This window comes from Empidonax traillii, unplaced genomic scaffold (genome assembly GCF_003031625.1).
Source record: "Empidonax traillii isolate 1590-97213 ecotype Southwest subspecies unplaced genomic scaffold, ASM303162v1 scaffold1007:size422511, whole genome shotgun sequence".
Classification (NCBI taxonomy): Eukaryota; Metazoa; Chordata; class Aves; order Passeriformes; family Tyrannidae; genus Empidonax; species Empidonax traillii.
The window spans coordinates 281,460-309,153 of NW_020956200.1; the positions used below are offsets into that span (position 1 = coordinate 281,460).

General features: G+C 35.2%; 1 protein-coding gene across 1 annotated transcript in view; it reads left to right on the plus strand.

Annotated features, from left to right (window-relative positions):
* The window catches only part of LOC114068164 (triadin-like), a 66,288-nt gene that overhangs the window by 1,299 nt on the left and 37,295 nt on the right, over positions 1–27,694 (plus strand). Inside the window, exons 2-7 of the mRNA XM_027904082.1 lie at positions 544–570; positions 13,946–13,996; positions 20,720–20,779; positions 23,496–23,555; positions 24,935–24,942; positions 27,520–27,571. Of these exons, the coding sequence (XP_027759883.1) occupies positions 561–570; positions 13,946–13,996; positions 20,720–20,779; positions 23,496–23,555; positions 24,935–24,942; positions 27,520–27,571 (241 nt within the window). The 5' untranslated portion in view covers positions 544–560. The remainder of the gene's footprint in view (positions 1–543; positions 571–13,945; positions 13,997–20,719; positions 20,780–23,495; positions 23,556–24,934; positions 24,943–27,519; positions 27,572–27,694) is intronic.

The following is a 27,694-nucleotide window of genomic DNA, read 5'->3' on the forward strand; positions in this document are numbered from 1 at the left end:
GAGGTTGCACACTAACCACAGTCATCCAAGCTCAGTCCTTTAAATTGTTATGTCCTACGTGGAGGTGGAACAACATACTGCAACAATTAAGTGTTCACAGTTCCACTGAAATTGTTTCTTTTTTTTGCCTTGGATTTCACTGGAAGCATTGCTAGATTTACAATCTTCCTAAACTGCATATGCATTGTGTCATTTGGAACTAAAACCAAATCACTGGGCCCTTCCTTAAAACATGGAAATGTGCATAATATAAAGCAAATTGTAAGTTGTAGTAACAAGTTAATATTCAGAAGCACAAAAGCAGATTTGGATCTTTCCTTAGTTACTGCTGCACCTTGAATTTATCTGCCCAAAACTCTATGGTAAGAGATTCATTAGGAAAATTTCAAAATCTCAGAAAAGATGTTTATCATTTAGCACACAAAAAAGAGTAATTATTGTTTGAAATTAAAATGAGAAAACACGAGAAAAAATATGTTGGCTTTTTTTTTTTTTTTTTTTTAATATCTTTTCTCTGACATTTGGTTTTTTCTCTTGGTTTAGGTGAAGTGGAACCTTCCATGAAAAAAGGTTGGTCAGTTTCTTTACTACAGAGAAAAATATTTTGTAACCATTTTAAGAATTAGTTAGTGATATAAAAGAAACCCAAGTTTATTTTCTGTGCTGTTTGCTCCTCTGCGAGAATTCTTGAGTATTCCATTAATACCTAGAAATTTTAAAAAATTATCATAAAAAATAGAATTATAGAAATATTATCTACATCCTTACCCTTCATGTGGGACTCCTGTTAATGTCAAGGATTTACATGTATGTCTGGATAGAAATAAAAATCAGAAATAGTAATATGAAATATTATGGAAAGAATATTTAGTGAGAAATAATGAGGTGCCATAAAAGCATTTTATCTTGTGCCAACACAGGACCCTAAAATAAGCGCTGATTCTGAGTCTTCAGGAAAAGTACTTAGTTATAATTGAATTTTTAAAGCAGACTAGTGAAATAAATAGGATTTATAATATAAATCTTTATAGATATTGAAATTGTTATGCTGAAACATAAAACTTAAGTTCAACTTCTATTACATCAAAATGAAAATGTATTATAAGGCCTGAGTTATTGATGATAGGATATAGTTTTTCAAAACTAGGATGTCTTTTTTCTCCATATGGAGCAAAGTTTGAGAATAGTAGGATGTGGAACCAGCCCTATGTGATCTGAATTTGATATTCATCAATTTCTCAAGAGGTAAATGCCTATACCGAACAATCTATCACCCCAGTTACTGCTGAGATCATAGTAGTTTTCTCTGAAGTTAATTGGAACTGGATAGGCTTCTATTTAATGACACATTTTGTCAATCTCAATAAGGCATCCAAGGAATTAATATGCTTGAAGACCAGGATGAATCATCTTTCTATGGACAATCCTTCACTTTAAGAAAACTTAGACAGTGAAGGAAAACGTTCCATCTCTTTACTCCATCAGTAAGAATTGTAAAATTCAGCACTACCCTGTCTCCTCTCCCAAAGAGAGAAATGCATTGTTAATTTTACAGGGGGGGCAGAGTCAGAAGCTGTGCAGCATTGTTTGCAGGGTTGCTGGATGCATGGGGGGAAGGTGTTTTCTCACCATGGGCCAGTGTAGCTGGCCAGGCTGGAAGTACCATGGAGATTCTGGGAAGGCTTAACCTACAAAAAGATTATGGACAACACCATGCTCAGCACTACAATCTCTGCTTCTCTGGAAATCAGCGACACACTCTTTGCATTGGGACCTGTCTGTAGAAACAGAATTCATCAAGAGAAGCCATCCAAATAAGGTGGAAGCTGCTTAAATAAGTCAGTTGGAAGTGATGAGGTGAGATGATTGTTTGGACCTAAAAGCCTTCCATCCAAGGAGCTGAGTATCTAACTGCTCGTTTGGAACATTTTCCTCACTATTCAGAGCTCACAACCTGGCTCTGGAGATATTTCCTGAGAGGGACTTCTATCTTTGGTGTGAAGGAAATAAGCAAGGAGCTGGTGATTCCTCAGGATATGGTATCTTACAGGTTAACTCAGCCACACAGATGTCAAAAGACCCAAATTCAAACATGCTTCATAAGCCTGAGAAGTTAAAAAATTTCCATTTCCTAGATGCGTGCTCAAGATCATTCCTGTCTTTTAGAGAAAAAGGCTTCCCATCTTTGTCTCCCTAAAAAAAGCTGTTCCTTGACGAAGACTGCTGAAGATAGTACTCCTTTCTGAGTACAGCTATAAGCTTTCACATAGTAACATCCTCAAATAACTTACCATCTCCAGGTAACTGGAGGTCTCCATTTCATCCTGGCAGCTGGGATCTGGCCTAATTTGTGCTTGATTTTGTCACCTCTTTTACTGGGTTACAGAAATACAATATATGTGGCCTGCAGCCACCAATCCCTTGGAAATGCCAGTGCAGAGTACTGCATGTGTCTGTTCAGTGACAGGCAGCTCTGAGCCCCTCAGAGCTGTTTCTATCTTTCTGCAGACTTATCTTAAAATTGTATAAACATCAAAGAGCTGAATTGCCAGCATCTAAGACTAAACAGAAGTTTTCTGAGAGCTCTGTGATACAGTCTAGTCAACAGCTTTTCTGCTTAGGTACAGTGAAATTTATCCACAGAGCTAAAGCTCATGACCATAGAAGGCAAAGTCCTGGGAGGCGAGCCAAGGGCTCAGGTGAGCTCCTGCAGGTAACACTTTCACAAATATCACAATCTATTCCCTCAGCACAAGGCATAGAAGGGTAGTTTTCTTAACTAATGTGTGGTGTTGTGTCTATGGTCCAGAAATAAGACTTCCAGAAGAAAAGCTTTCTAAAACAAAACAAAACATTACATCAGTCATTTTTCCCACATGGCTGCTGTTAGGACTGGACCCAAAGGAGGACCACTACATAAATAAACCAGGAGACTTCTTGGGTATCAAAATGTTAGCTAGATCCATGAAATCAAGACGAAATATTTAGTTCATGATGTGTTCTCTGGTGTATGTAAAGAACAATTTCTGCATCAGTGTCCCTTCCCTTCTATGCAGCAGTTTTATCCATAGCTTTGTGAATGATCTTTCTTTAGGTGACTCTTATGCTTATGGCATTTGAACATCCTAAAAAGGAAAAAAAACCCCAGTGAGATTGTGCAATACACTTCTGCTGTCTCTAGAAGATGAATAGATATTGATATTTTTCACATTTTTACAGAAAACCTCTCTCAAATTTCACTCTGGAAATTTACATTATGGTTGCTATGCCTGCTTTTTAAGTATTTGTATTGGATTTAACCCACAGTTCTTGCAGTTTCCATGAACAGCATGAGAATTTGTTTAAAAGTTACCATACTTAGTTTTAGTGTGTGGACATGCCTTCACACTTTTGCTTTGTTGACTAACAGCTTTTTTAAATGCTAAAACGTTTGCATAAAATTTACTTTATAATGGAATATAGTAACTGGAAAAATTAAGATTGCTGGTATGACAATGCAATTAAATATTGGAAAAAAATCAATGGGAGTGGCAAGGACATTGACTAATCATGAAACAAGAAAAACCTAATGGAAATTATGATCTGAAAGAAAGCAAAGATCACCTTCCTAGAGATGTAAATTAAGAGCAAAGATAATAGAAGTACAAGTAATGACAATGGGCATCACAGGCAATGGGACTAATATCAGTTTCAGAATCCTTTAGAAAGGATGAAAATATCTCTCAAGCACCTTTTTTATTGCAATTATTTTTGCAAGTCCAAGTCTTATCACTAATATTTATCTTTAATAATTGGAAAAGAATGAACATTTAATATTGTCTGGAAAAGCAGTGTTCTTCAGTGGACATAGTGAAAGATTATTCTGTAGTCTTTAACAATGCATATTCTTAATGTACTAAAGCTGTAGGGTATTTTCACAAAAGACACAGAGAATGTTAATTCTTTCTTGCAGATTTAATATGTTTTTGGCTTATTTTCTTTCTACAAGAGTTATGACTGATAATGTCATTCATTTTTTCAGGGTTAGTTTCACCTCTAGAGACACATTCCATTATCTGACAGCTGTATTTTTGTCATATTTTGGTCCCTTTTACTAGAAATTATTGCTATTAAAAAAAGAGAGAATTTTTTTTTTTTTTTTTGACACTGCTGGCATCAGTTGTGAGTTTTGAAAAGAGCTGAGAAACCTAGTGCACAAAATTGGAAATAAAGATCTGCAAATAATAAGCAAGTGCAGACACCTCATCATTGACAACCATGGCTAAAAATCTTATTATTAAACCGTAAATAATTTTCACTTCAATAAATACAATTAATTTAAAAAGCAGAGTAAGAAATAAAGCACCATCATGACAGTGTTATCCATCTCTGTATTACCGAAAAGTTTTTTAATTAGCATAGTATTATTCTTACTGACAATCAAAAGAAACTTGATTTCCTTGAGGTAGAGATGGATCTCTAATTTTCTGTGAGTTAGACTATGTATGAGATAGAAAAAAGCTTTAACAGAAATTTCTGTTAAAGTTTGCAAGAAATTTTAGAAAATACAAATAATTTTTTTGGCAAAGCATCTTATTCTTCTGTCTTCAGTTCAAATGTGAATATCCTTGCCTGAGTAATAATTTGGTTATCAATATGCTGAAGACATACATGTCAGGCTCTTAAAATGTGGCAACTTCTAAAAGTATGGTCATTTACATTGAGTTACCCTTAGCAACTCTGGCCAAGGTGCAATTCCCCCAGACCAGACTCCAGACACCCATCCCTATTAACCTCTTCTACATCTCAAGGTTAGGACAGTCAGAATTTATTCAGCACAATGTATCTGCTTGTTCAGTCCTGGGTGTTGATCTATGCTAACAACAACAACAAATAAAGTGCTCTCAGAAGGAAAGGTTCTCAGACCGGACAATTTCCTAGATTTCCTTTTAAGAACGATCAAGCAAACACCTACAACTTTGTTTATTGTAAGGGAAGGGGAGGGGCAGGAACACCCTGCTTAGAGAAGACTGGTAGGGAATTTGCTAATTTGGATTTGAAGGTACTTTTGATATAATAGCCTGCATAAGTCTAAAAAGAACTGTTATCAGTAGCCAGTCAGGGTAGGGGCAAACATAATGACAAATATTTAAGTATAAGTCCTGAAATTTAAAATGTGTATTAGATTGCTTTTATCTATTTACATACCTAAGAATGTAAGATCAGACCAAAAGTTCAGTTCACTCAGTGGATGGGACAGAAGTCCTTATTGCTGCCCTAGTGACCATTGCAAATGCCTCAGAACTGTTAAAAATATAGCCCAAAAGACTTCTTCATACTACAAGCATTTTCCCCAGTGAGGGGACAGCTTTTGCATCTCTGTAATCCACCTACCACTTCCTGTGAACCCAAGGCTACAGACAGTTTGGAAATGGACTAGGGAAAATAAATTCGGAATACCACATACGCAATCTGAAAACTGTGTTAAGATATAAGTATTTTTTAAAAAAATTATGCAGTTTCATTCATCCTTAAAGTATATACCTATTTGTACTGGTAATGCCTTCTGAATTGAGTTTCTTTTATGTTGCCGCAAGGTAATGTTCAATTTTCTGTATATGAGTTGCTGTTATAGATCTCTCTAAAAGGCTTTCACTGCCTCCCTAGGCTACATTTTGCTACAAAGCATTTTGCATATCTTTGTGTAAAGTAGACCCTGTCTTAAAAGATGGAAATCATTGATTGTTTCAGTTCTCAGACGTTAAACTGCTGTTCCAGATATGTATGTTTTGCATTTTTTATTTTTGTGGCATCCATTTCTGTTATTAATGTTCTTTTAACAATCTCATCTTGTTTTATTTAAGCTGATCAATACAGCAATAACATATCCACCACAAAAGAGCATTTTATAATGGAAAGAAAATATTTTCTATATTATCCAGATGAAACAATACTATATACCACCAGGGAATAGGGATGTTCAATTATAGTTCTTTTGCCCATTGCAGAATTGTGATTGAGTTTCAACTTAAGACGTTTTAATACAAACTTACCAACTACATTTTAAAAGATAGAAAGAGAACTTTGAGCCATAAGGCTAGTAGGAACCCCTGACAGAAGCGTAGCAGAAGAGAGGTTTGCAGGTGGTTAATTTATCCTCTTAAATCAGGGAAAACCTTAAGTGAAGCTATCCAAGCTTCTTTCATGAAAATCTTCATTTGTGCCCTGGCTATGGAACATTAGAGAGGTTCTCACTCTGAGAGAAGAGGGGAGCATTAAGCAGATGCCCCACTGGCTGAAGCATGCTGTGCTTGAGAAGGAGTAAATTCTTGGTCTGGAAAATGAAGAATTTTTCCAAAACTTAGTTAAATCCATAGCATCAAAACTGGGGATCTTGCATATTTTTCTGAGTGAACTCAGATTGCATATTTTTCTGAGTGAACTCAGATCCACTCACAGCTACTGCCATTCCAAGGAGACAATATAGCAAGTGCAACCCATGCTCATGACCGACACAAACTTCTTTCTTCAGCACACCAAACCTCTAAAATAGTCAGTTGGATCTAGAAGTGATTGAATATATTGGAATATATATTTCCACACTAATTTGGTAAGGTAGAATCTGCACAGTTGATATTTTTGAAAGCTGAGTAGAGTAACTGTGGTTAGTCCTGTGATTTGTTTTTATTAAGAGGTTTACAAGTCTTGACTGGATTTTTTCTATGTAAAAGTACACTCTATTAAAGGCAGACTGATAAAATTGATTATGAAATTTAAAAAATGAAATTATTTAAATGTGATTTAAAATTGGTCCAAGAACAACTTTCTAGGTTAGAATCCACAAAGAGAAGCCTGCCAAGAAAATTTCATGTTCCACAGAAGGAAAATAAAACCTGGTTTTGATCATATGGCTCTATCTTTGATGCATTTGGGTTAAGGGGTTTTCTGCGTTTTGTTTTGGTTTTTGCTTTTCGTTAAGTGCAATTAGCATTCATTTTACATTTCAGAACCAAGGTACGAGACTGCAGTCTGGGAATGAAAAATACAGTCTTAACATATTTTCATTCTAGGAATAAAAACTAATTTTATGTGAAAAACGTTTAGGATTGAAGGTCTTTCAATAAATTCCACTTTTAATTCTTTCAAAAGCCCAGTCATTGAAATTCCACCATATAAAACAGTCTGTGTATGGTCTTCCTGAAGGATGCCAGTGCTGTTTACCAGACAATTAGTCAAAGATAATTGCAAGTACCCCCCTTCCCATAAAAACTTTTCTGATAAGACATTACTTTTTTTGCTTCGAATGGAAACCTTACCAGAGGGAAATTAAAACTGAAGAAAAAAAATTTTTAGGGTTTAGAAAGAAAAGAAAAACAGTCATGCACCATGTCAAATTCTATTTACCTTGGTAAACTGAGGATTTCTAGCCAGAATTAGCAGCAACCATTCCATTTACTTTCTTTTCCCTCTTACCTCAGCTTTTCAAGAAAAATAATTTTTTGCCTATTTTCTTAAAAGACAATTTTGTATTGAAATAATTTGTGACATCACATTTTTAAGAAGCCCTGGTAGATACATGAAAATGCCTAAATATATAAAAACAAACAGAAAGGTCAATGACACCAATCTGTGATTTGGTGACAAAATGTTTTCAATAAGTACATAGTAATATAGTAATATAATGATACACTTCTAGTCACCATTAATTGCTTAAGCTGTTTTATTCTATAGCAGAAGGAATACTGTTTCAAATACAGCAATATAGAAAAATGTAATTGTCTTTAGCATAATGAGAAAAAGAGGACTGGAAAAAGTTCATTTTAAAAAATTTGAGATCAAGACAGAGTGGCTTACAATAAAATATTTAGTCGGGTGGGGATGTTTTACTGTTATGAAAATAATAAGTACTCCGTCTGCAAATGTCTTTCTCACAATGCATCTCCCTTGCTGTAGTCTTGTAAAAATAAAAATAAGATAAAACTTCACCCTGGAGTCAAAGCCCTCCTCAGCATGAGGATGATGATGTCAGCAGGTCATCTACAGTGCATTTCTTTTATAGAGCAGTGAAACTTCAATAGTTTGGAAACAACTGAATATTTTTTGAACTGGGATCCAGTTTATTTATTTTTGTCTTTTATCTTATAGAGAGGGCTTAATATATATCTGGAAGGCAATGCTAAATCCCTGTGTTCTTGGGAGAACATAAAGCCTGCTTGTTCACTGTATGTTATTTAAGACAGGTAAATTGTCCAGCAATATTCGAGGGTCATATTCTCTGTATCTCTGATAGCAGTTTATTGATGTCAAATAAAGTACAAAGTGTAGGGAATAAAGGCAACGAAGGTGAAGCAACTTAGCTTTGCTGAATTGCTTTAGGACCAATCAACATCACTTCACAACAATGTGCACAATTTAGAAGAACATGTTGGTTTGGGCAAATATTCACTAAAGAGGGTTTGGACCAAGAAGAATGAGAAGTGATGCTCTGTGAGCCCTGTCAACAGTAGTGTCATACGGCAAATGAAAGAGACATTGTATAATTCTGCAAAATATGAAAGAAAGGAAAAGGAAAAAGAAAAAAGTAGCTTTATGCTCACTCTAAATTCTATTTATGATTTCCAAAGAGATGGATGAACAATTCTGAGATGATACTCAGGAGGCACTGTGGCCTGGTACCTCATGCCATCAAGTGGATGAGCACTGTTCAACATCTTCATTGATAAGAGCAATTTGTTCCCTGCTGCATTTTCAAGAAAGATCATACAACACATAACTTCAGGAAGAGTTGTTATGTACCCCAGCCTGAAGTTTCTACAAACTCCCAGAACAGGGCAAGAGCTAAGAAAATTGTGCTGCTTGCAAGCTAGTAGGGAAGTCACCTGAGTAAATCATGTGTCACTCAGATCTTCCAACACTGAATGCTGGAATTAAAGGTCTTCTGTTACATTGCCTTTGGGTCCTACATATAGGCTCAATACACTAATTTAATTACTCAATTAAATATTTCCTGCCTTTTTTTTTTCCCTATGCTTTTTGGCTGTTGCAAAATTTGTTTTGATTTTGCTGTGTTTTTTTGGTTTTTTGTCCCTCCAGAGTACAGCTATGTGATGTGTTAGAAGTTAGCTAGAAGTTGCTCTAGCTTCCTTTCTTCTCCTCCTAGCCCCACAAGGATAACTGTCACCCTCACCAGCTGGTACTGTCTGGATTAAAAATAGACATCAGCTGCACAATTGCAGATTTCTCCTGAGGATACCAACAGCAAGAGAGTTGACTAAAATTCTTCATACAGACGACATCTAAAAACACATTAGAAATGACATCTCTCTCATCTTCCAAAGCCCTTAACATCACTCACTCTTGCCTTACCCTCAGTATCTATTTCCACCAACTCTTCAGCTGCCTGCTAACAATTAGTCTTGATAACCTAACTAAGATATAGCCCCATTAAATTGCTGGCAATGGCTGTAAGGGTTTTAATTGCTCAAAAGCTAATCATGTCCTGGCTCACAGGACACTGAATTGGACTCATTTTCCTTTTCACACTTAGATATTTATAAGAGAAAGAATGTCAAAGCACTGAAGAGGTATAGTGCTGTCTTACCTGTAACAGATTATGAAAAAGACAACCAAGTGGTAAAAGTTCCATAGAAAAAATGTATTTTCATTTCACATAAAATTCCATATGCTTAATTATACCTTTAAAATACTAGATATATTAAAACTACATTCCATGTTCACTGCACTATTTAAGTAGAAACAGGCTGGCTTTAAGCATGAAGGAATAATATTGAATGTAAGGGTTCAGAGTTAAGTTCCGAGTTCAGTTCAGTCCCAGGTCCTTTGCTGACTTTCTGGGTTACATTCAGTAAAGCATTCTTGTGTTTCCAATGGGAACAATAATCCTTTTTTTTCCCTCACTTTTTCTCTCCTATCACTGACATTTTTTATATGGTTTATTGGGATTTTTAAAAGGTATATTTCATCTGTAAGATAAAAACTCAGCAGAAGGTGAGGTTTAGGGGCTGTTTTAACAATACCAGAATGCTAGTCACCACTCTAATGAAGCAAGATGTGGACCTGTGCTTTCCCGCTAAGAGAAGAATTCAGAAAGTCTGAATTCCTGTGTTACAGAGATGGGATATTTATATTGTGTTATAACCCCAAGTGGTACCTAAAGTAATTAATGCAGTCTGAGGCTCCTAAACGCTGCCATAATACAATACAACTAAAATAGCTAAGAATAATGCCATCTATTTTACCATGTTAAAAAAAGAAAAGATAATGAACCATCAAAATCAGAAACACAAACACAGACAAAGAAGGGAATCAGGACCAGGAGAATCTCCTCATTCCCTACCATGAATGGCTGTGCTATTCATTCGCACTGATGTAAACCTGCAAGTGCTGACACCCTAGTTCACAGGGATTCGAGGGACTGTAATTATTTTCTCCCACCCTGATCTTCCTGGAGCTGGAGTGCACGGCCAGTACTGTGCTGTCATTAGACACTGTCAAGTGCTGTTAATGAAAATTAGCTGGGTGAGGGGTGGGGGAAGCTAGTGCCTGGACTGCATGTTCAGCAGGGATTTTCAGTAAAGCTGCCTGCAACACTGATCGTCCGATGATTGTGAGGATCTGCTTTGGGTCAGGAGTACATAAATACATCAGCCTGCTAACAGTATAGTCAAATGTGTCTCCTTTGAGCATCTTGAAATGGTCAGTGAGAAGACTACTAGCTTCTCTTCTTGGAGTTATTTAAAATAATCACCCTACCTGTTCTGTGTATCTGCACAAGACCTGCAGTATCCATATTTAAGGAAATAAAGTGCTTATCCATTCAAACATGAAGAAACACAAGGAGAAAGTTAATTTTTCATGTCTACTTAATAACTTGAGAAAACAAACAATGAAATATAGCTTTTAAAATACATACTCTTTTACAATAATTTAGTAAACCATGCTGTCATCTCATAAAGAATCTGGATGGTTGCTGTGGTGACAAAGATTATCCTTGCTGCTGCTTGATTCTGTCATTTTTCTAAACAAAAATTTATAATATTTAGGATTTATTAACAATGTGTCATTGATAGAGATAAATTACATGCTTTAAACTGGCCATGTAAGTCTTCTATGATATTATAGCCACATTCTCAACTCAGCAATAAGATATGATATGATTAGTAGAAAATTAAGGCTATTTGTCATGAAAGATGAAGCAGAGAATATCAGAACTCTCAGAACAACAACAAAAAATATCCAATAATCTAATGTGTTTCCTTATTTCAAATATTTTGAAGTTAGTAAATAGTCACTGTTTTCTGTCTTGAAAATTGATCCAGAACAGCTTATGTTGAGACGAGATTTATTTGTGCTGGGAAAATTTGGATTGTAATATATCAGAATGGATGCAACATTTATGATGGTTCAGACTATCATGGGGAGTTTGTGAAGAGATCTTTATTATGGGACGCTTTGCAATATATGAAAGCATATATGCACACGTTTGTGCGTATATTATTATTTTGAAGACGTATTTCACTTCAAGGAATTTGTGTACAGTTTTTGCATGTGTGGTATCCTAATTGTAGCAGGGAATTAGGTGACACTTCAGTGCAGTTGTCTAGAAAGTACCTTTTTGTGCATCACACTGAAATATTAGTGTGAAGCAAGCTTCACTGCTCATACAATGTGAGCCTGATTTAGACAACCAGTTGTACAGTCGTTGCTCCATACATATTTTGTAGTCAAACTAGCAATAAATTTCCTAAACCCACAGTAACTTTAAAGCCATTTCTTCACTTTTTTTTTTTTTTTAATTAACAAATGCTTATACTTATCTTTTCAAGAAGAACATGCCTATTTTCTGTATTGAGACACATAACAGATGACAAAAACGCAGCGGAGCTGAGGCATCTTAAGACAAGCAAGGAATATGTGTCTGTCTGAATGCCTCTGCCTGAAGAATATGATTTATCACTTAGTAGGTTATATTATTTTTGTATATAGGGTGACCTCTTGAACTGGGTGAGATATGTCTCGACTGTATGTTGCAATGTAGAGGAAGTGACTCAGCCTTCATTAAGTCCTCTGAGTCAATGTTTGGAGGCAATCTGGAGCAACAGCATGGAGAACTGATCAGATGTGCCCAGAATTAAGGAGCAATCCTCCAGCTGTTCTTGTCTTGCACCATTCCTACCACTTACACCACGTAAACTAGTTCATGCATCCATTTAAGCAAAAGAAGTGGGAATCCAGCAACTGGATTCTCTTAGTCAATAGAAATAAAATATTCTCACATAGACGAAGAAAGAAAAATGATCCCTGTTCAGCTGATATACAGTAAATCAGTAAAGTATATTTCTTCCTAATCACAGCCTAGAGGTTTATAGAACAATAAATGAACTACACACCAGGCTGAAAAGAGCAAGGTGAAAAATGAATAGAAAGTCCTTTTAGCTTAATAACATCATATAATTAGCTTAGTTATGCTGTCATGCACTAGCAGCTAACAGTGGTGTATATTTTACCTGTTCTTAGTCTTTATCTTGATGAAATAATGTCTCCTCTATCTAAGGAAAACATAGCCTGATATCATAGAAAAGTTATGTTTTTGCAAACCAGACACAATCATTATTTCAGATGCCAAATACTATCTAATAAAAACATTCTGTATTTTTTTTCATGGACCTGTGCAAAGATTTGGGGAGAGAAAATTTCATTTTCTACTGGGTTTGTTTGGCAATGTAAATCCTGTTACAACCTGAGAAAACAACTAAGGTTGTAAGTGGAAGATTTCAGTTGTCCTCAATAGGCATTAAAGTAACTTCTTAGAGTGGAAATGTAATATGCATTACTTTTTTCTGTTGGGTTAACTTTCAGGTCAGTGTTCTTGTTATTTAGACCCTGCAGACAAAAAGTGACACTGAAAAACAAGGAGGCACCTCCCATAGTCTAGTGAGATCTGCATTTGCTTTTGTCAAAAACAAATATGATCCTGGATTTTATACCAGTTTCCTACTGCAGGAAATATATGCATAATACCATAAAAAGGCACTCTGTATAGTTTTAATGAATTTATTACACACCTATAATAAATACCCTTTGAATTTCTACAACTACATGTCAACAGGGCTATGAAAGCTTGATTTCATTCTGGTTTGCTCTTTCTAAAACTCAACATTTTTAATTCTCAACATTTTTAATTTTCAGCATTATCCTAGTTTTGGAACAATAAGGACAGGAGAAAAAAATACTTATGGAGGCATATAGCAGTAATTTAATATCAATATTATAGTTGAAGATTTTTGTTCGAAAGAGATGGCATAAAAAGGGCAGATAAATACTGTAACTGCTTCCTCTTCTAACAAGGTAGTTCTCAGTGTTTTGGTATACAGCATTATTAAAATGCTGTTCTCCAAGATTATGAACCCTAACCTGGAAACTTTTATCTCTGTAATTTTTAGACAGCATTGAGTCTACCTTTTACTGTGTGTTGGAGATACCAGCTCAGTATGTGAGCTTTAAAAATTTGAGAAAACATAGCACAAAGAAATTCTTTTTCTCCAAAGATAATTTGGAAAACATGCATTGCTAATCTTGATAAACAACTCAAGATACATACAGAAAATATTTAGTAAAAAGATATTTTTTCTGATTCATGACCAACATATTTCTGTATATAGATCAGCAAAACCTATTCTTGTCTTTAAAAGTAGCTGTATGGCTCAATTAAGAACAGAATAATTCTTAAAGATACTTAATGCTGTGATTTTTATACATATATATTTTCTACATATATATATATAATTGAATAATATTGGATGTAATTCTGAATATGGAGGTGATACAATTGTGGTTCTGCTATAATATTTGAAGCATTAGCACATTTAATTGTTTTGTTATAAGAATGCATCAGATGTGTGAAAATAATTTTAAAACTGATAAATCTGCATTGCATTCTTTTCAGAAATTCATAAAGAGAAAACGGAGAGACTTGAAAAACGAACACCAACAAGGGGTAACTTTGTTTGTTTGTCTGTTTGCCTGCATATATGTTATACCATGTCTTTGTTAACTATGTTAACACCGTTGTATTATAAAAGCATTCAAAGATCAGTTGGTACTGATTGTAAAAGAGTAAAAATTCCTGTATATCTCAGCAGTAACAAAAAAATGTAATTTTATGTTTATGTGGCTATATTGTAAATGCACATTCTTAATAAGATTTTCCAAGTCAAACTTTTCCAGTAATCTTTTTTCTAGCAAAGGTGAAAAAAGTAGAGTGTTGATGAAAATTCCTCTGATGCAAAAGGCATGAAGTGTGTTAGGCAAGGAAAAAGTAAGTTTATAGGCCAGTGGGTGCCATCCAAGTTAGAAAGTCATAGTTAAGAGTGAGCCAGGTGTGTATCAGAGATAAGAAAGGCCTCCATTTTGAGAACCTACTCTTTTTCACACTGCTTAATCTCTTATAACTGGCACTTTCCAAAAATCCACAGAGGAACTGGTTTGGACTGGTTCTCAGAGGTCATGTAAACAAAGAAGTTTCCTGAAATATGTGCAGATTTTTTGCCTAAGAAAGCTCTCCTGTAAAGGTTAGGCCACATAAAACTTGATAAGCATCCCTCTGATGCACAACTGTTGTGCTTGGTAATGGCAGGAGGAAGCCAGAAGGAATCTTATTAAACATAGTGGTTATACACATACATCCTCTCTCACACAATTATGTTCATTTCTACATATATTCTTAGTATGTTATAGTATTTTACATGTCTAGAGTTAGCTTAGCAGTTCTGTCCTAATCAGGGTCCTCTGGAGTGCCTAGGACTGCTTCCCAACTACTAAGTAAATCATGTTGGATCAAAAGGAATTTTTTAGGATACCATATAGCCAGGCAATAACAAACTCAGATCCATTATCAAGGGATCCCAGTTATGGTCACAGTAATCTAAAAAAACCACAAATGATGTTGCAGTCTTGACCAGAACAGCCTCTTGTGTACCATTTCGTGTATACAGGATTACACTGGTTTACATAGAAGAACATTAACCTTGCAGAAATGATTACTAAGAAGTTGTAAATGCAAAAAAAAAAAAAAAAAGTTCACATTTCATTTGTTAAGTCCCTTTATGTATGTACCTGATAATACAGTTTTTAGTTATACAATAAGCTGCACAAGAAAAATCTTTTTTCTGTGTTTTGTTTTTGTGTTTAGTCCCAGAAATGCAACTTGTACATAGAAGGGTCAACTACTAGAAAACATTCTATGTGGCCTCAATCTAGAGTGGGATAAAGTCATGAATCTTTAGTGGAATTTTACTGTTTCCTTCTAAAATACCTTCGGGAAGTATGTACAAAGACTATATTTGTTGTTATGAACAGGAAAAATCCAGAGGTAAAATGAATATTTTTAATAACAGCAAACAACAGAAAGAATTTCTATTCTCCACCCAAACACGTGAGGACACTAGAGTTTTAGAAGTAATTTAGTTTGGTTTGTTTGTTTTTTTTTTTTTAATAGTCAAACCCTCCCATTCCAAGTTCCACAATTTACAAGGGAGTTCCATTCCATAAACCTCATTTTGGAAAGATTGAACTGAAATATGAAGAATAGTTGTAATGAATAAAAATCCCAGATGGAAGTGGCTGAAATTATAAGATTCTAACAGAATTGAGAACCAGGCAAACTTGTGCCCTAAAATTTGCTTTTAATTAAATATTTTGATAAACTACTAGTAATAATGTCCATTTCAATTACAGTAGTCAATTTAATCCTGGAAAGAAGAAATACTATGAGAAATAATTCCATGAAGCAGTCGGTCACACTTCAGAACCCTGATATCAAATTATTTAATGATTATGTGTACACATAAGCATAAGTTCACTACAAAACAGGGTCTTTCCAAATTGGTATTTGATGTATTAGTACTTTCACAAGGGTCATTGACGTCCTGGACTGTATGAGCAGGAGCTTGGTCAGCCAATGGAGGCAAGGGATTAATTATCCCCCTGTACTAAACTCTCCTGAGACCACATCTAGATACTGCATCCAGTTCAGGAAAGCCATCCATAAAATGGGGCAAGTTCAATGTGGGGCCACTGCAATGGCCAGGGCTGGAGCAGTTGTCCTGAGTGGATGAGGGATGGTGCTGTCTCAGCCTGGGCCAACCGTCTGTGAGTTCACCATTTTGTGATATTTTGTAGATTTTGCAGGACTCTGAGCTGCTGCTGAAGGCTATTTAAGAAATAAGTGTCATTATTGTTATTATTATTGCTTGCAATAAATAAGATGTAACTGTGCATTATGTTGTCATCAAGTAAGAACAATAATAAAAAATATCAAGACAAAAATATACCTAAGTTCTGTCTAATGGAAGGTCCAATGATAATTTCGGATTTTTATGGAAAACTAATTGTCCTGAATTTCTGGGAAATGCTCTAGCTTTAATCACAAGAGGCATTGAGAAGAAATGGGAAAAGGTTGATTAACCATGTGCCTTTTCCCAAAATCTCTTCACTAGTACATTGCTGTTGGAGTAAGGTAAGGAATAAAACAATTTAACGATGGCTACCTCTGACAGACATATATTAAATAATATATGTGATTTTAGGACAATAACCACAATGGGTTTCTTTCAGAAAGTATCTCTGAATTCAGGATGATTTGACAAATAGGATCCAGGCCCTTCAAGACTATTTCACTTACTATAACTAGCATAATGACTTGTTAATAAGGCTGTACTGATAATGCAAATATTAAACATCCCAGAATAAAGCTCTCTGCATTTTAACATATGGATAAATTGTGAGATTATAAATACAAATATAATGTTCCCAATAATGTAATTTGCTGTAGCTGGAAGACAAAGTATTTGAGAAAGCTAATTAGATAAGTAGACCTGGACCATATAAATCCACAACATACTAGAAACTCACATAATTTGACCAAATTAGCAAATTAAATGGTATATTTTCGACACAGGGCTGTCTAGACTGATTTCTTGAGGTACTGGTACGTAATGCCTGCATTAACTTTAAGCTAGAGAACATGGTACAGATAGTGATGTAACTGTGGTTTCCCTAAACTACTGATTTGGACCTGGGAGTCTATGACCCTCTCCAGATCAAGCCTTTTTTTTTTTTTTTTTCCCAGTGTTCCTTCAAGAAGAATTAAGTTATAGCCATCTACAGTTACTTTACTTCCGAATGAAAGCATCTACACAGAGATTTAATGCTCTCTGACTAATGCACTCTAACTTCATTGTATTAGTTCATTTATCTTAACTTTCCTGAAGTGCTGCTCTGTAGACAAGCACTTAGTCAGTTAGCTGGAGCGAGCAATCTCTGCTTCATGCTTACTGCACTCATCACCTAGCTTTATACTAAGCAGCAGACTTAAGACTTACTCAGCTGGAAACTATTTTTACTTCCCTTACGTATGGAACTAGTGCCTGCTTACTACATCTCTTATTTCTGCACTTTCTGTTTTGGGGTGTGAAATATTTTTGTTGGAGAACTTTATGGGAAAAAAACTAAACCACGTCCCCCTTTACTATGTCTTCAACTTGATGCAAATAGAATCTATTATGATGATTGAAATTTGGAAAATCCTCTCGCATATATGCTATGTTGTTTTTTTTAATATTATGTGAAGTAGATAGCAATATTAACTTTGAAATATATTGTTAAATTACCTTAAAATTTTCCATTATAAGCTCCAATTTTAGATTATATATAAATTTATCACACTCCAGTCACTGAGGATGAAATTTCTCATTCTCATATTTTTGCCTCAGGCTGAATTTTCATTCAAAGACATATAAAAATGTTTCAGCAATTTCCAAAATCTGGGTTAGTGAAAATTTGGGTTGAGGTGTTATATTTTTTTCCAGTGCTAATAACGATTCGTTCTGAGTTTATGACTTCTGGTATTTGCAAAGTATGAGAAAATTTCTTTTAAGCTGTGGAAAATTTTTAGCTTACACAATTAAGAAGAATAACTAAAACTATGTTTTATTTATTCTTCTTAATTTTTTTTTCTGATGAATCCAGCACCCTATTAACAGAAGAGAAGAGACGATCTTTTAATTATAAAGTGTGTCATAAAGCAAATAAAATGGTTGAATTAAAGTTGAATGAACAATTTTAGCTTCAACATTTCTCAACTGAAAAGTGTGTGACTGAGCAACCTTAAAAACAGTTTTATATGCTTTCTCTTTTTTTTTTTTTTTTTTTTTTTTTTTTTTTTTTTTTTTTTTTTTTTTTTTTTTTTTTTTTTTTTTTTTTTTTTTTTTTTTTTTTTTTTTTTTTTTTTTTTGTATGGAAAAGAAAATCTGATCAAGTCTAATTTGTTTCACAGTACGGTCAGCCTGGTTTATTCTAAAACCTAATACTCGTATCGAGTGCTGTGGGCTTGAAAAAGGGCATGTATTAAGCCCTTTACAAAGAAATAGACATCAAAGTGACAAAATCTGGAAAAGATCTATAGTCAGTGATGTATTTTCTATGACAGAGTTTTTAGGGCTATATATGAAGCCGAACACAAAAACTTTTCAAGGGGGAGTTAATATGCTAACAAATATCATATTTAAATTTGTCAGATCAAAAGCTTCAGTGCATTTTAGTGGACCTGTGATTGAAGAGTCAAAAATGACCAGTCATCACATCCCTGAAACATGAACACTTTAATTTTTGGCAGCACCTGCCCTTCCCGAATTAGGGAAGCCATAGCTCTGACAGTGTCCATAAGAGGTAATGGTAAATATTACAACCTGAGATTAGCAACCTCTGAGGCTATGGGGATATCAGCCACAGGATAGGGCTCTTGAACTAACCAGAGATCACCTTCAGCCTATAACTGGGAGGAGAAAAATAGCTTATGCTTATGCCAGCCTGGTCTCTTCTTATCAACATTCCGGGCTCCCTGCCCAGACACATCAAGGTTTTTATTTCTCAAGAAGGGACCAACTGATCCCTTCTCCATGGTTTTAGCTCTAGTCCACACCAACATTAATAACTTTATGCATCTTAGTCCTTTATATGGCTTTGAGAATATGAAGGAATTTTAAATTTTTCTGTCCACTTTCAGGTCTGCTGACACTCAATTCAGTTAGTGTCATTCAAGGCTCATTTTCTAGTGTTGTTTTTTGTTTTGCTCTGGGTTTTTTCTCCTTTAATCATGCCCACAATAGTCTCTCTTACACAAATAAGATATCCTGTGGCTAAAAACAAGCTTTCTGATTACAAATCTGTTCTGAATAGTTCATCTGTGTTTTTTTTTGGCACAAACACTTACAAGGGCTTTTGTCTGAATGTGCAGAAGCTCATGTTTCACTTATATTGACCATCACAGAACTGTTGTTTGCAAAACTGTTCTATTGCCCCAGCCAAAACTGATAACACACTTTTTGAAGGGTTTAGCATAGAGTGAGCATCTGCTAATACAAATTTAAGTTGTAAAAGCATGCTACAATTTCTGCAAAAAAATATTCAGTTTAAGTTCTACATGGTATATATAGAGAGAAGAATGATTTTTCCTTGGTATGCTACTAGATGTCCTAAATCACCTGAATGAGTTACAGTCTGTAATTCATTCAATAATACATTGCTGGTACTGCTGCATTTTTCACAGCCTGCTTTTTTTAGTGTAAATTTGTTGTCCACATTCCTAAAGGCTTTGAAAAATCTCCCTTCAATCTCTTTCCACTACACTACTATTTGTTATCAACAATAATTTACCTGTTATGACTGGAAATATATTTGGATAATGTAAACACGTATAAGACATAATGAATTTACTGAATGTTCTGAATTATTTTTCTTAAGGACAATGACCTATTTTCTAGTGCAGAAACTCTTAACAAAAAATACTTGTACCTCTGTGAAATGATGTTCTCTACAAAGCTGGTAAAATGAAAACAAGCATTAATATGCCTGTGTATAAAGCTCATTGTTGTCTTTTAATCAAAATTTTGTTTTCTGGGGTTTACTTATTGGCAGAAATTGGGTACCAAAAAGAAAATAATTTTTTCCGTGAAATTGCAAAATTCTAGTCTTTTAGTAGAACAGGTTGACAAGGAATGACAAAGAAAAAATGTCTACCTAAATCATTAGGATGTGGGATAGAACCATACCAAAACATGGTCTATAAGCTGAGTAGGTAATAGGGTCCATAAGGATTCATGTTTGCCACCTTCTAGCAGGACATGCAGTCAGTTGTGTTTGGAACAGCTGCTCTTCCTGAAGTTACACTGATTAAAAGAGATGTTTTCTTGTTAATCTACCCTGTGACGGAAGTAACAGCTAAAAATAAAGAAAAAATAGCATAGAAAGCAATATGCTGGCAGGTTTTTTGGTTAAGAATAGAAAGCAATGCTGTCAAGTACTGAAAATAATTTCTTCTGTCAGAAATCTTAGAGCCAGGGTGCTTGTGTAATGGGACCAAAAGAGAGCAGACAGATTGGATTAAGGTTGCTGAATAATCATTTCTTTTAGAAAAATATAGTCTAACATCTTAAAGCTTATTCAAATAAAAATATTTCTATTGGACCTGGAATTAAATATTGACATTAAGAAGTTCTATACATCAACAAGTAACCATGACTCAGAGCTAAAATCTACTATTTGAATTTACAGATGCTTTTCCTTGATCATTTTGGTGAGATAAGTGTATGTAATACCTCTAGATTATGGATTTATTGTGAACTGTGCTGTATTTATTTATTCATTTATTGTTTATTTGTAGCAATTCACAGAGATAAACCTGAAAAACAAGAAAAAATTGAGAGGAAGGAACCCCTAAAGGGTATGTATTCAGCATTTTATAATGTCTTTTTACCAGTGGTACAAAATAATCTAATCTATTGACTCTTAGACTGTTTTTCTAGATCCCAATTATGTTTAAGGATGGAGGAGGTGTTGTGAAAACCAGCTGGAAGGAGAACAAGGATTTTAAAAGCACTTTGAATCCATCACTGTACAAAAAGTCTGAAATTATATCTAGGAACTAATGAATAAATCTTTACTGCATTATTAACTTATGTAAAAAATGCCCAGAGAATAAATAGGTGACTTTTTTATTCTTACCAGAGAATCACAAAATATTTTGAATTCCTGAATAAATCCAAGCATGATATTTGTCATTGAGAATACTCCTAGAAAAATGTAATGAGTAAATTACAACGTACTGGACATGGCCTCTGGAGACATTCTACATTGGAGACCCTCCTTAGAGAAAAAAAATAAAAAGTGTTCCAGATTCATTTCAGGGACAGTGGGGAGAAGTTTTAGAGACAATTTATTAATTTTTTGGTAGTGTATGCTAACAAAAAATTAAGATCTGACAGAATCAGGAGTCAGAATCAGGATACAGCTTACTCTCCACCCACAACTCATCAGTTAGCTCTGCGTTCCAAGAGCCACCATCTCACCATAGTCTTCTGTGAGGGATATTTTAGCAAAATGAAACTTTGTTGGAGGGTACCTACTTGTCAAAACAATTTAAGCCTTCTGAGAACATGTCCTTTGCAAAAAAATGTGACTAATGTGGTCTTGGGCTGGAGGAAGAAACATTCTGGAAGAGCAGATAGGCCAGTGGTCATAATAAATCACCCAAAAAAAGGGGAAGACTGAATATCCAGCAACAGCAGACTTATTCAGGCCAAGAACACAAGGCTCGCAACCTGAGTGAACGTACATTTCCTGAAATCTGTGCTTAACTAGGCCTTTCTAATGGTCTCTGATTAGAGCTTTTCAATGTTATATAAGTAACTCAAAACACACTGAGTAAACAAGACTAAATTTTGAGGTTAATGGCAGACATATAAATTCAGGTTTCTGATGGAATGAATGTTTATTACTAGAGAATGGAATGGTGGTAACACAAGGAATTTTTTCTGAAATTTTGAAAAATGACAATTCAAAACCAATAATTTCCCATATTAAAACACGAATGTGTCTTTAAGAGTTCTGTGGAAAACAGGAAACTCTTCAATTTGATTTCACGGGAGAATAATATTTAAAGTTTTTTTAAGTTTTTTGGAAAGCGAAAAGAATTATCCCATCCAATCTCAGACAACAAGTGAAAAAAAAAATTACTATTATGGACAGAATCACAGAATATGCTGACTAGGAATGGACGCACCAGGATCACTGAGTACAACCCTTAGCCCTGCACCTATTCCCAAAAGTCACACCACGTGCCTGAGAGAATCAACCAAATGCTTCTTGAACTATCAGGCTTGATGCTGTGACCACATCTCTGTTCCAGTACCCAACCAGCCTCTGGGTGAAGAACCATTTAAAATGTCCAGCCTAAACCTCCCCTGACACAGCTTCAGTCCATTCCTTTGTGTCATGTCACTGGTCACCACAGAAAAGAGATCAGTGCCTGTCCTTCCTCTTCCCCGCACAAGGAAGTTGTAGACTGCAATGAGGTTTCCCCTCAGTCTCCTTTCTGAAGGCTCAACAGACTAAGAGACCTCAGCTGCTCCTCATACAACTTCCCCTCAGGGCCCTTCAACATCTTCGTGGCCCTCCTGTAGATGCTCTCTAATAGCTTCATACCTTTCTTCTATTGCAGTGCCCAAAACTGCACACAATATTTAAGGTGAGGCTGCACCAGTGCAGAGCAGAGCAGGACAATCCCCTCCCTTGACCGCCTGGTGATGCCATTCTTCTTTTACTTCCATGTAGATATAGAATTCATGGTACTGTAATGGAAGTTCCTTATTTCCTCATGTTTGTCAAAGGGAGTTTTCCTAAACTTGAATAAAATCACCACAGGAGTTAAAGCTAGCTTGCAGTTTTTTCTGAAGTGGTATAAAATCTACATGTTTATTTTTAATTTTCTGGAAAATTATAGTGTAAAATCTTAAGAAAAATGAGTGGAAAATGTGCTCTTAGTGGACAGCATAATGCAGTTTCCACTGTCATAATGTTAGTCTTCACTTTGCACATACTGGGCATCTAATTATGGTTCTGAGATCATCATTGCCAGAGACTGATCTCAGCTAGTGTCCATTACTAGCTATCCATATCCATTACTGGATATCCATTTCAAGCCATCTGGCAAGTGATACATATATCATTTGTGCATGTGACGCTCTTACGCTCCAGGATCCATTCCAGGAATTTTACAACCTATGTCTATGACAGAGTATGGAGTGGATTGAGTGGAGTCCTCTTTCTATTGCAGGCAGCAGCATTTACTGTGAGCTCTGCCTTAGTCCTCAACAGTTTTCTGAAAATCTCTCTTCGAGAATTGACAGACAATTGCAGGAGATGATGCTACTATAGTAAACAGCTGAGGCATGTTACCATGGCAGTAACTTGTTAGCTGGAGTTGACTGCTCATACACGTGAAGAGGGATGTATGCTGTGCAAATACACACGGGATAGCTCAGGAGTAACACAGTGTGCCATTTTGTCTCCTAAGGCTTAGGAATTATTTTTGATGCTTAAATGTTTCCACTATTTTTTTTATTATTTCTTTTTAATATATGTAACATTTTCTTTCCTAGTGACACATAAAGACAAAGTGGAAAGACAAGAAAAACCGGAAAAAAAGGAAAGGCACGCAGGTAATTATTTAATGTCAGATTTTATTTCATATTTGGAGATAACCCAGAACTAATTCTCTACTCAGTTTCCATTTATGCAACCCCTTGATTGGACAGAAAAGTTATAGAATAATATGAATAAAAATAATGAGATTATATAAAGGTTTGTGGACTCACAGACCGAGTAGCATTTTGTATTCCTTCTACATGTTTTTGAGGTTTTTTTATGAAGAAGGGAGATAATATATTTTGTACTTTGGATTAATATAATCTCATGGTAATCACTGAGTATTTTCAACACTCACAATAAGTATGGTTGCTAAGAGACTGTGGTCATCCAAGAAAGAAACACCTGACAGACTGTAAACAAAGGTAATGAGGCAGATCATGAGAAAAAAAAAAAAACAAACAACATTTTAAATATAATGCTGTGTAGGGCCGTTTCAAAGACATTGAATAGGATTAATTCTTTCAGTAGTTACTTGCAATAAAAACTATCTAGCACTGTTTTATCTTCCACAATTCTTACTTTCTTTTTAAACACCAACACAATGCTCATTCATATATTTTTGTGTATAATCTTATATACCAGAGTCAAACAGGGAGTTGAGTGCTTTCACACACATGGTCCCTGTAGGGAATATGACCATATGAAAATATCAGTTCTGCATACCCGTGGACAAATTACTGTGTAAACATTAATCACAAAAAATTAGCAAATCAGAGCCCACGTAGGAGAATATTCCAGACTACCCACCACTCAGTGACTATTGTGCAACTCAGGTGTATTTTGAAACCTGAGCCAGAAATCTAGTCACTGCAGCGTAGATAATTTGAATTTGTAAAGTGGAAATTAAAAGCAAACAAAAAGCCCCAAAGAGCATTAGTTATAATGTCATTGCAATTAGATCTGTAATTAATTATAGTGTTTAATCATTCATCGCTGGAAAAACTATTAGTTGCTCTGTGGAGTTCAGAAAATCCTTCAGATACTAACCAAAGTTATAAACAAGAAAGCTCAAACATAAAAATAAAATAAAATTAACAAATAAATTACACTATATAAATATATATTAAAGAAAAAAGAAACCCCTAAACAACATCAATAAGTATGACTCTTCTTGACTAGCTTCTTTCACAGGATTACAGTTGAACTAGAAAGGCCACTCCTCCTCCAGCCAATGGCAAAGACCTCAAGAATGGTAGATGAGTTTTCGAAAGTTTGAATCCCATGTTTTGGCATCAACAGCAGACAGCAGCAGCTGAATCAATCTTTTACATTCTTTGTGTGGATAACCTGCCTAGTTGTGTTTCTTCATCTTTTTTTCTCCTCACTGTCACTTAAAATGCAACTTTTATCTTCTTAAATGACCTTTAAGAATGTTGGTTTTTATTTCTAGCTATTCACAAAGAGAAACCTGAAAAGCCAGAAAAACCTGAAAAGAAAGCACCTACTAAAGGTAACGAAAGTTGTGTTTAGATATTGCACAACTTTAGATTTTCAGTGCTTACATAGAGTGGGAGAGTGTGGAGATGAGTATTTAATGTACAAATCTCTTTTAGTTCATGCTGTACAATTTTTGGGTGTTCTTTTACTTGAGTAGGTCTTGATCAGCCCCTGAGTGAACTCTTGCTCAGCGTATATCTCTTGCTTATCTCTCTTGTTTTGATGGACAGAGTTAATTACAAATCATTCTTATACAGCTAAGGAACTAAGCCTATGACTGTTTTATTTGCATTCCTTGATGCCTTTTCCTCAGCAATGGGATTCGGTGATTTGCCTGCAAAGTAGGTTTTCTCTTGTGTGTCAGTTTTCAGTCTGATGCAGATCTAATGCAAGAGTGTTTACTGTCTCTCAGTCTGGGTCTTCCATCATATCCAAAAATAGATTTTGATTTTCTTGCCTTTATATTTTTCAGTAACATTTTTATTTCAGTACATGATTTGCACTGTCCTCAATGGCAGAAGTGGCTTTGTTTAAGATTTACATATCAGCTAATTATCATACATATTCTGAAGCAATATTGTGTATGTGCAAGAGGTGAATTTCACTATTTTTTTGACTGATAATTCCATCTTAGCTATGATATGGACAGGGGGATTTAAAAATCCAATCACCTTGCCCTAGTATGTCCTTTTTTAAAGATTAACATTTATTGTTACTTGGCATTTGAATGTTTTTCTCTGAGGTTAAATATTTCTCTGAGGCAGACATTTCTTTAATGAAGTTCAGTTTCAGTCTTTGCCTCTTTTTACTTTACTCAGTTAACTCTTGAAAAAATACTGTGCAATGTGTCTTACTATTGGTCTGTTACGGTATTCAGATTACTTTCATGATGAAGACATACATAAATTAATTAAGTTTATTTTGAATCTGTTCAGATAGTGCTTGACTATAATCTGTGGAGAAAGGTAGAACAGAAGGTAGGAGAGAAGAAAAAGAGAAAGCAGAATGAAGACTTAAAGACTTAAAAAATTTGAAAGGTAGCCATTCCCTTTTAAAGGGATATTTTTAAAGGAATGTTTGTTCATTTTTTCTACTTTAGTGTATAGCATGAAAATGTAGGGTTGTTTTTTTTCTTCATAAAACAAAATCACACTGAAGTAATCCAGAGAAAATAAACGCCCAAAGCGTCTGTGTAGATCTGAAAAGCAAATAACTTCCAAGAATCACTGAGATAGTTCTAATGAGCAGCCAGCCTGTTTACTCATTTATCTTCTGCTAGCTAACCAAATAATCACTTAGAGCTTTAATGTGTTTAATAACAGCCATAACTCCAGTCACTGGCTGAAAGATTTTATTAAGACTTTGGACACTTTGTAGCTGGGGAGATTTGCTGCTGCAATATGACACACAGTCATACTGCCCTCACTTGAGTAGTTTCCCTGCTGTGTGAGTCCCTATGGGAGGACTCAGGGCACCAAGGCAGTCGTTCTCAGTGTATCCAAAGGTGCGCTTCTGCTGGCAGTGTCCTACTGAGTTATCTATTACCAGGCTCATCTCCCTTTTCTCAGGGGTCTGCTTTAAACTGGGTTAACCACCATCAGTGCTGAGGGGCTATTTCAACCACTTGCAGTCCCTAAGAAATGAGGATATTCAGGTCCAGGATAACCTCAGGGAACGGGTATCCTGAAAATCAGATACTTCCCCTACATTTGTCAGATTTTCTTTATTCTCAATTTAAAGACCAAAGATAATTCTTCAGCCTGTATTAAAGGCTCCAGAAAGCCTCAGTGATATGAATGTTTTTTAAACACATCATCTAAGAAACAGCTATCTTAAAAAGAAAACCAAACCCAAGTCTAAATATCAGTCATAGCTTGTACAAGCAGCAATTCCAGGATGGAGTTCAATTAGAGAGGATGTTGTTATTATGTAGTTGTCAGTTGAAACAAGCGTAATTAACTCTCAAGGCTGTTTTGTTCTGGCAATCTGTCTGGATGGTGACCAAGAGGGAAAGATAGAAATCTCTGCATAAAATTTTGTCAGCCTTTCTGGGACATAGCAGTGTGTTTACACAGTGTATCCTGTGCAGACATGAACTCACTCAGACTGGGCTCTGAAGTGAGTGCCAGGCTTGTGGCTGTGTTTGTGTGACAATGAGCTCAAGGTAAGAAAATCGCCTTTCTGTAAGACAAATGTAGCCACATGGCTTCCTTTTGGCTGGAGCACGAGAAGAACAAGTCTGTGTATTCTCAGAGCTTGAGATGAGCACACTTGTATCTTCTGAAATATGCAGTGTAAACATTCCCAGTGAAGCTTCAAATCTGTGTGACTTCTGGTTAGAGTCTCAACAGATATTTTGAAGCTTTTTACCCCACTGTGTGAACCTGAGAAAAAGTAATGATAATTTTGAAAACTGAAAAGCAGGAATTATAAGGAAATGTGAAATTTCCAGGGATATTACTGTGTTTTTGCAGTATTTTCTCATTCTTTGTGATTTTTTTCCCTAACATACAATTGTTCTCATTTCCAGTAACTCAAAAAGACAAACCTGAAAGACATGAAAAAACTGAAAAGAAACCTCCTCCCAAAGGTATTTATTTATCTATATTTTTTAAATCAAATTTACATTAAAATACATAAACTTTATTTTATTCAAGCAGACATTTTCAAGGTGCATGAAAAATCAGCTACATGAAACTAAAATGAAATTAAT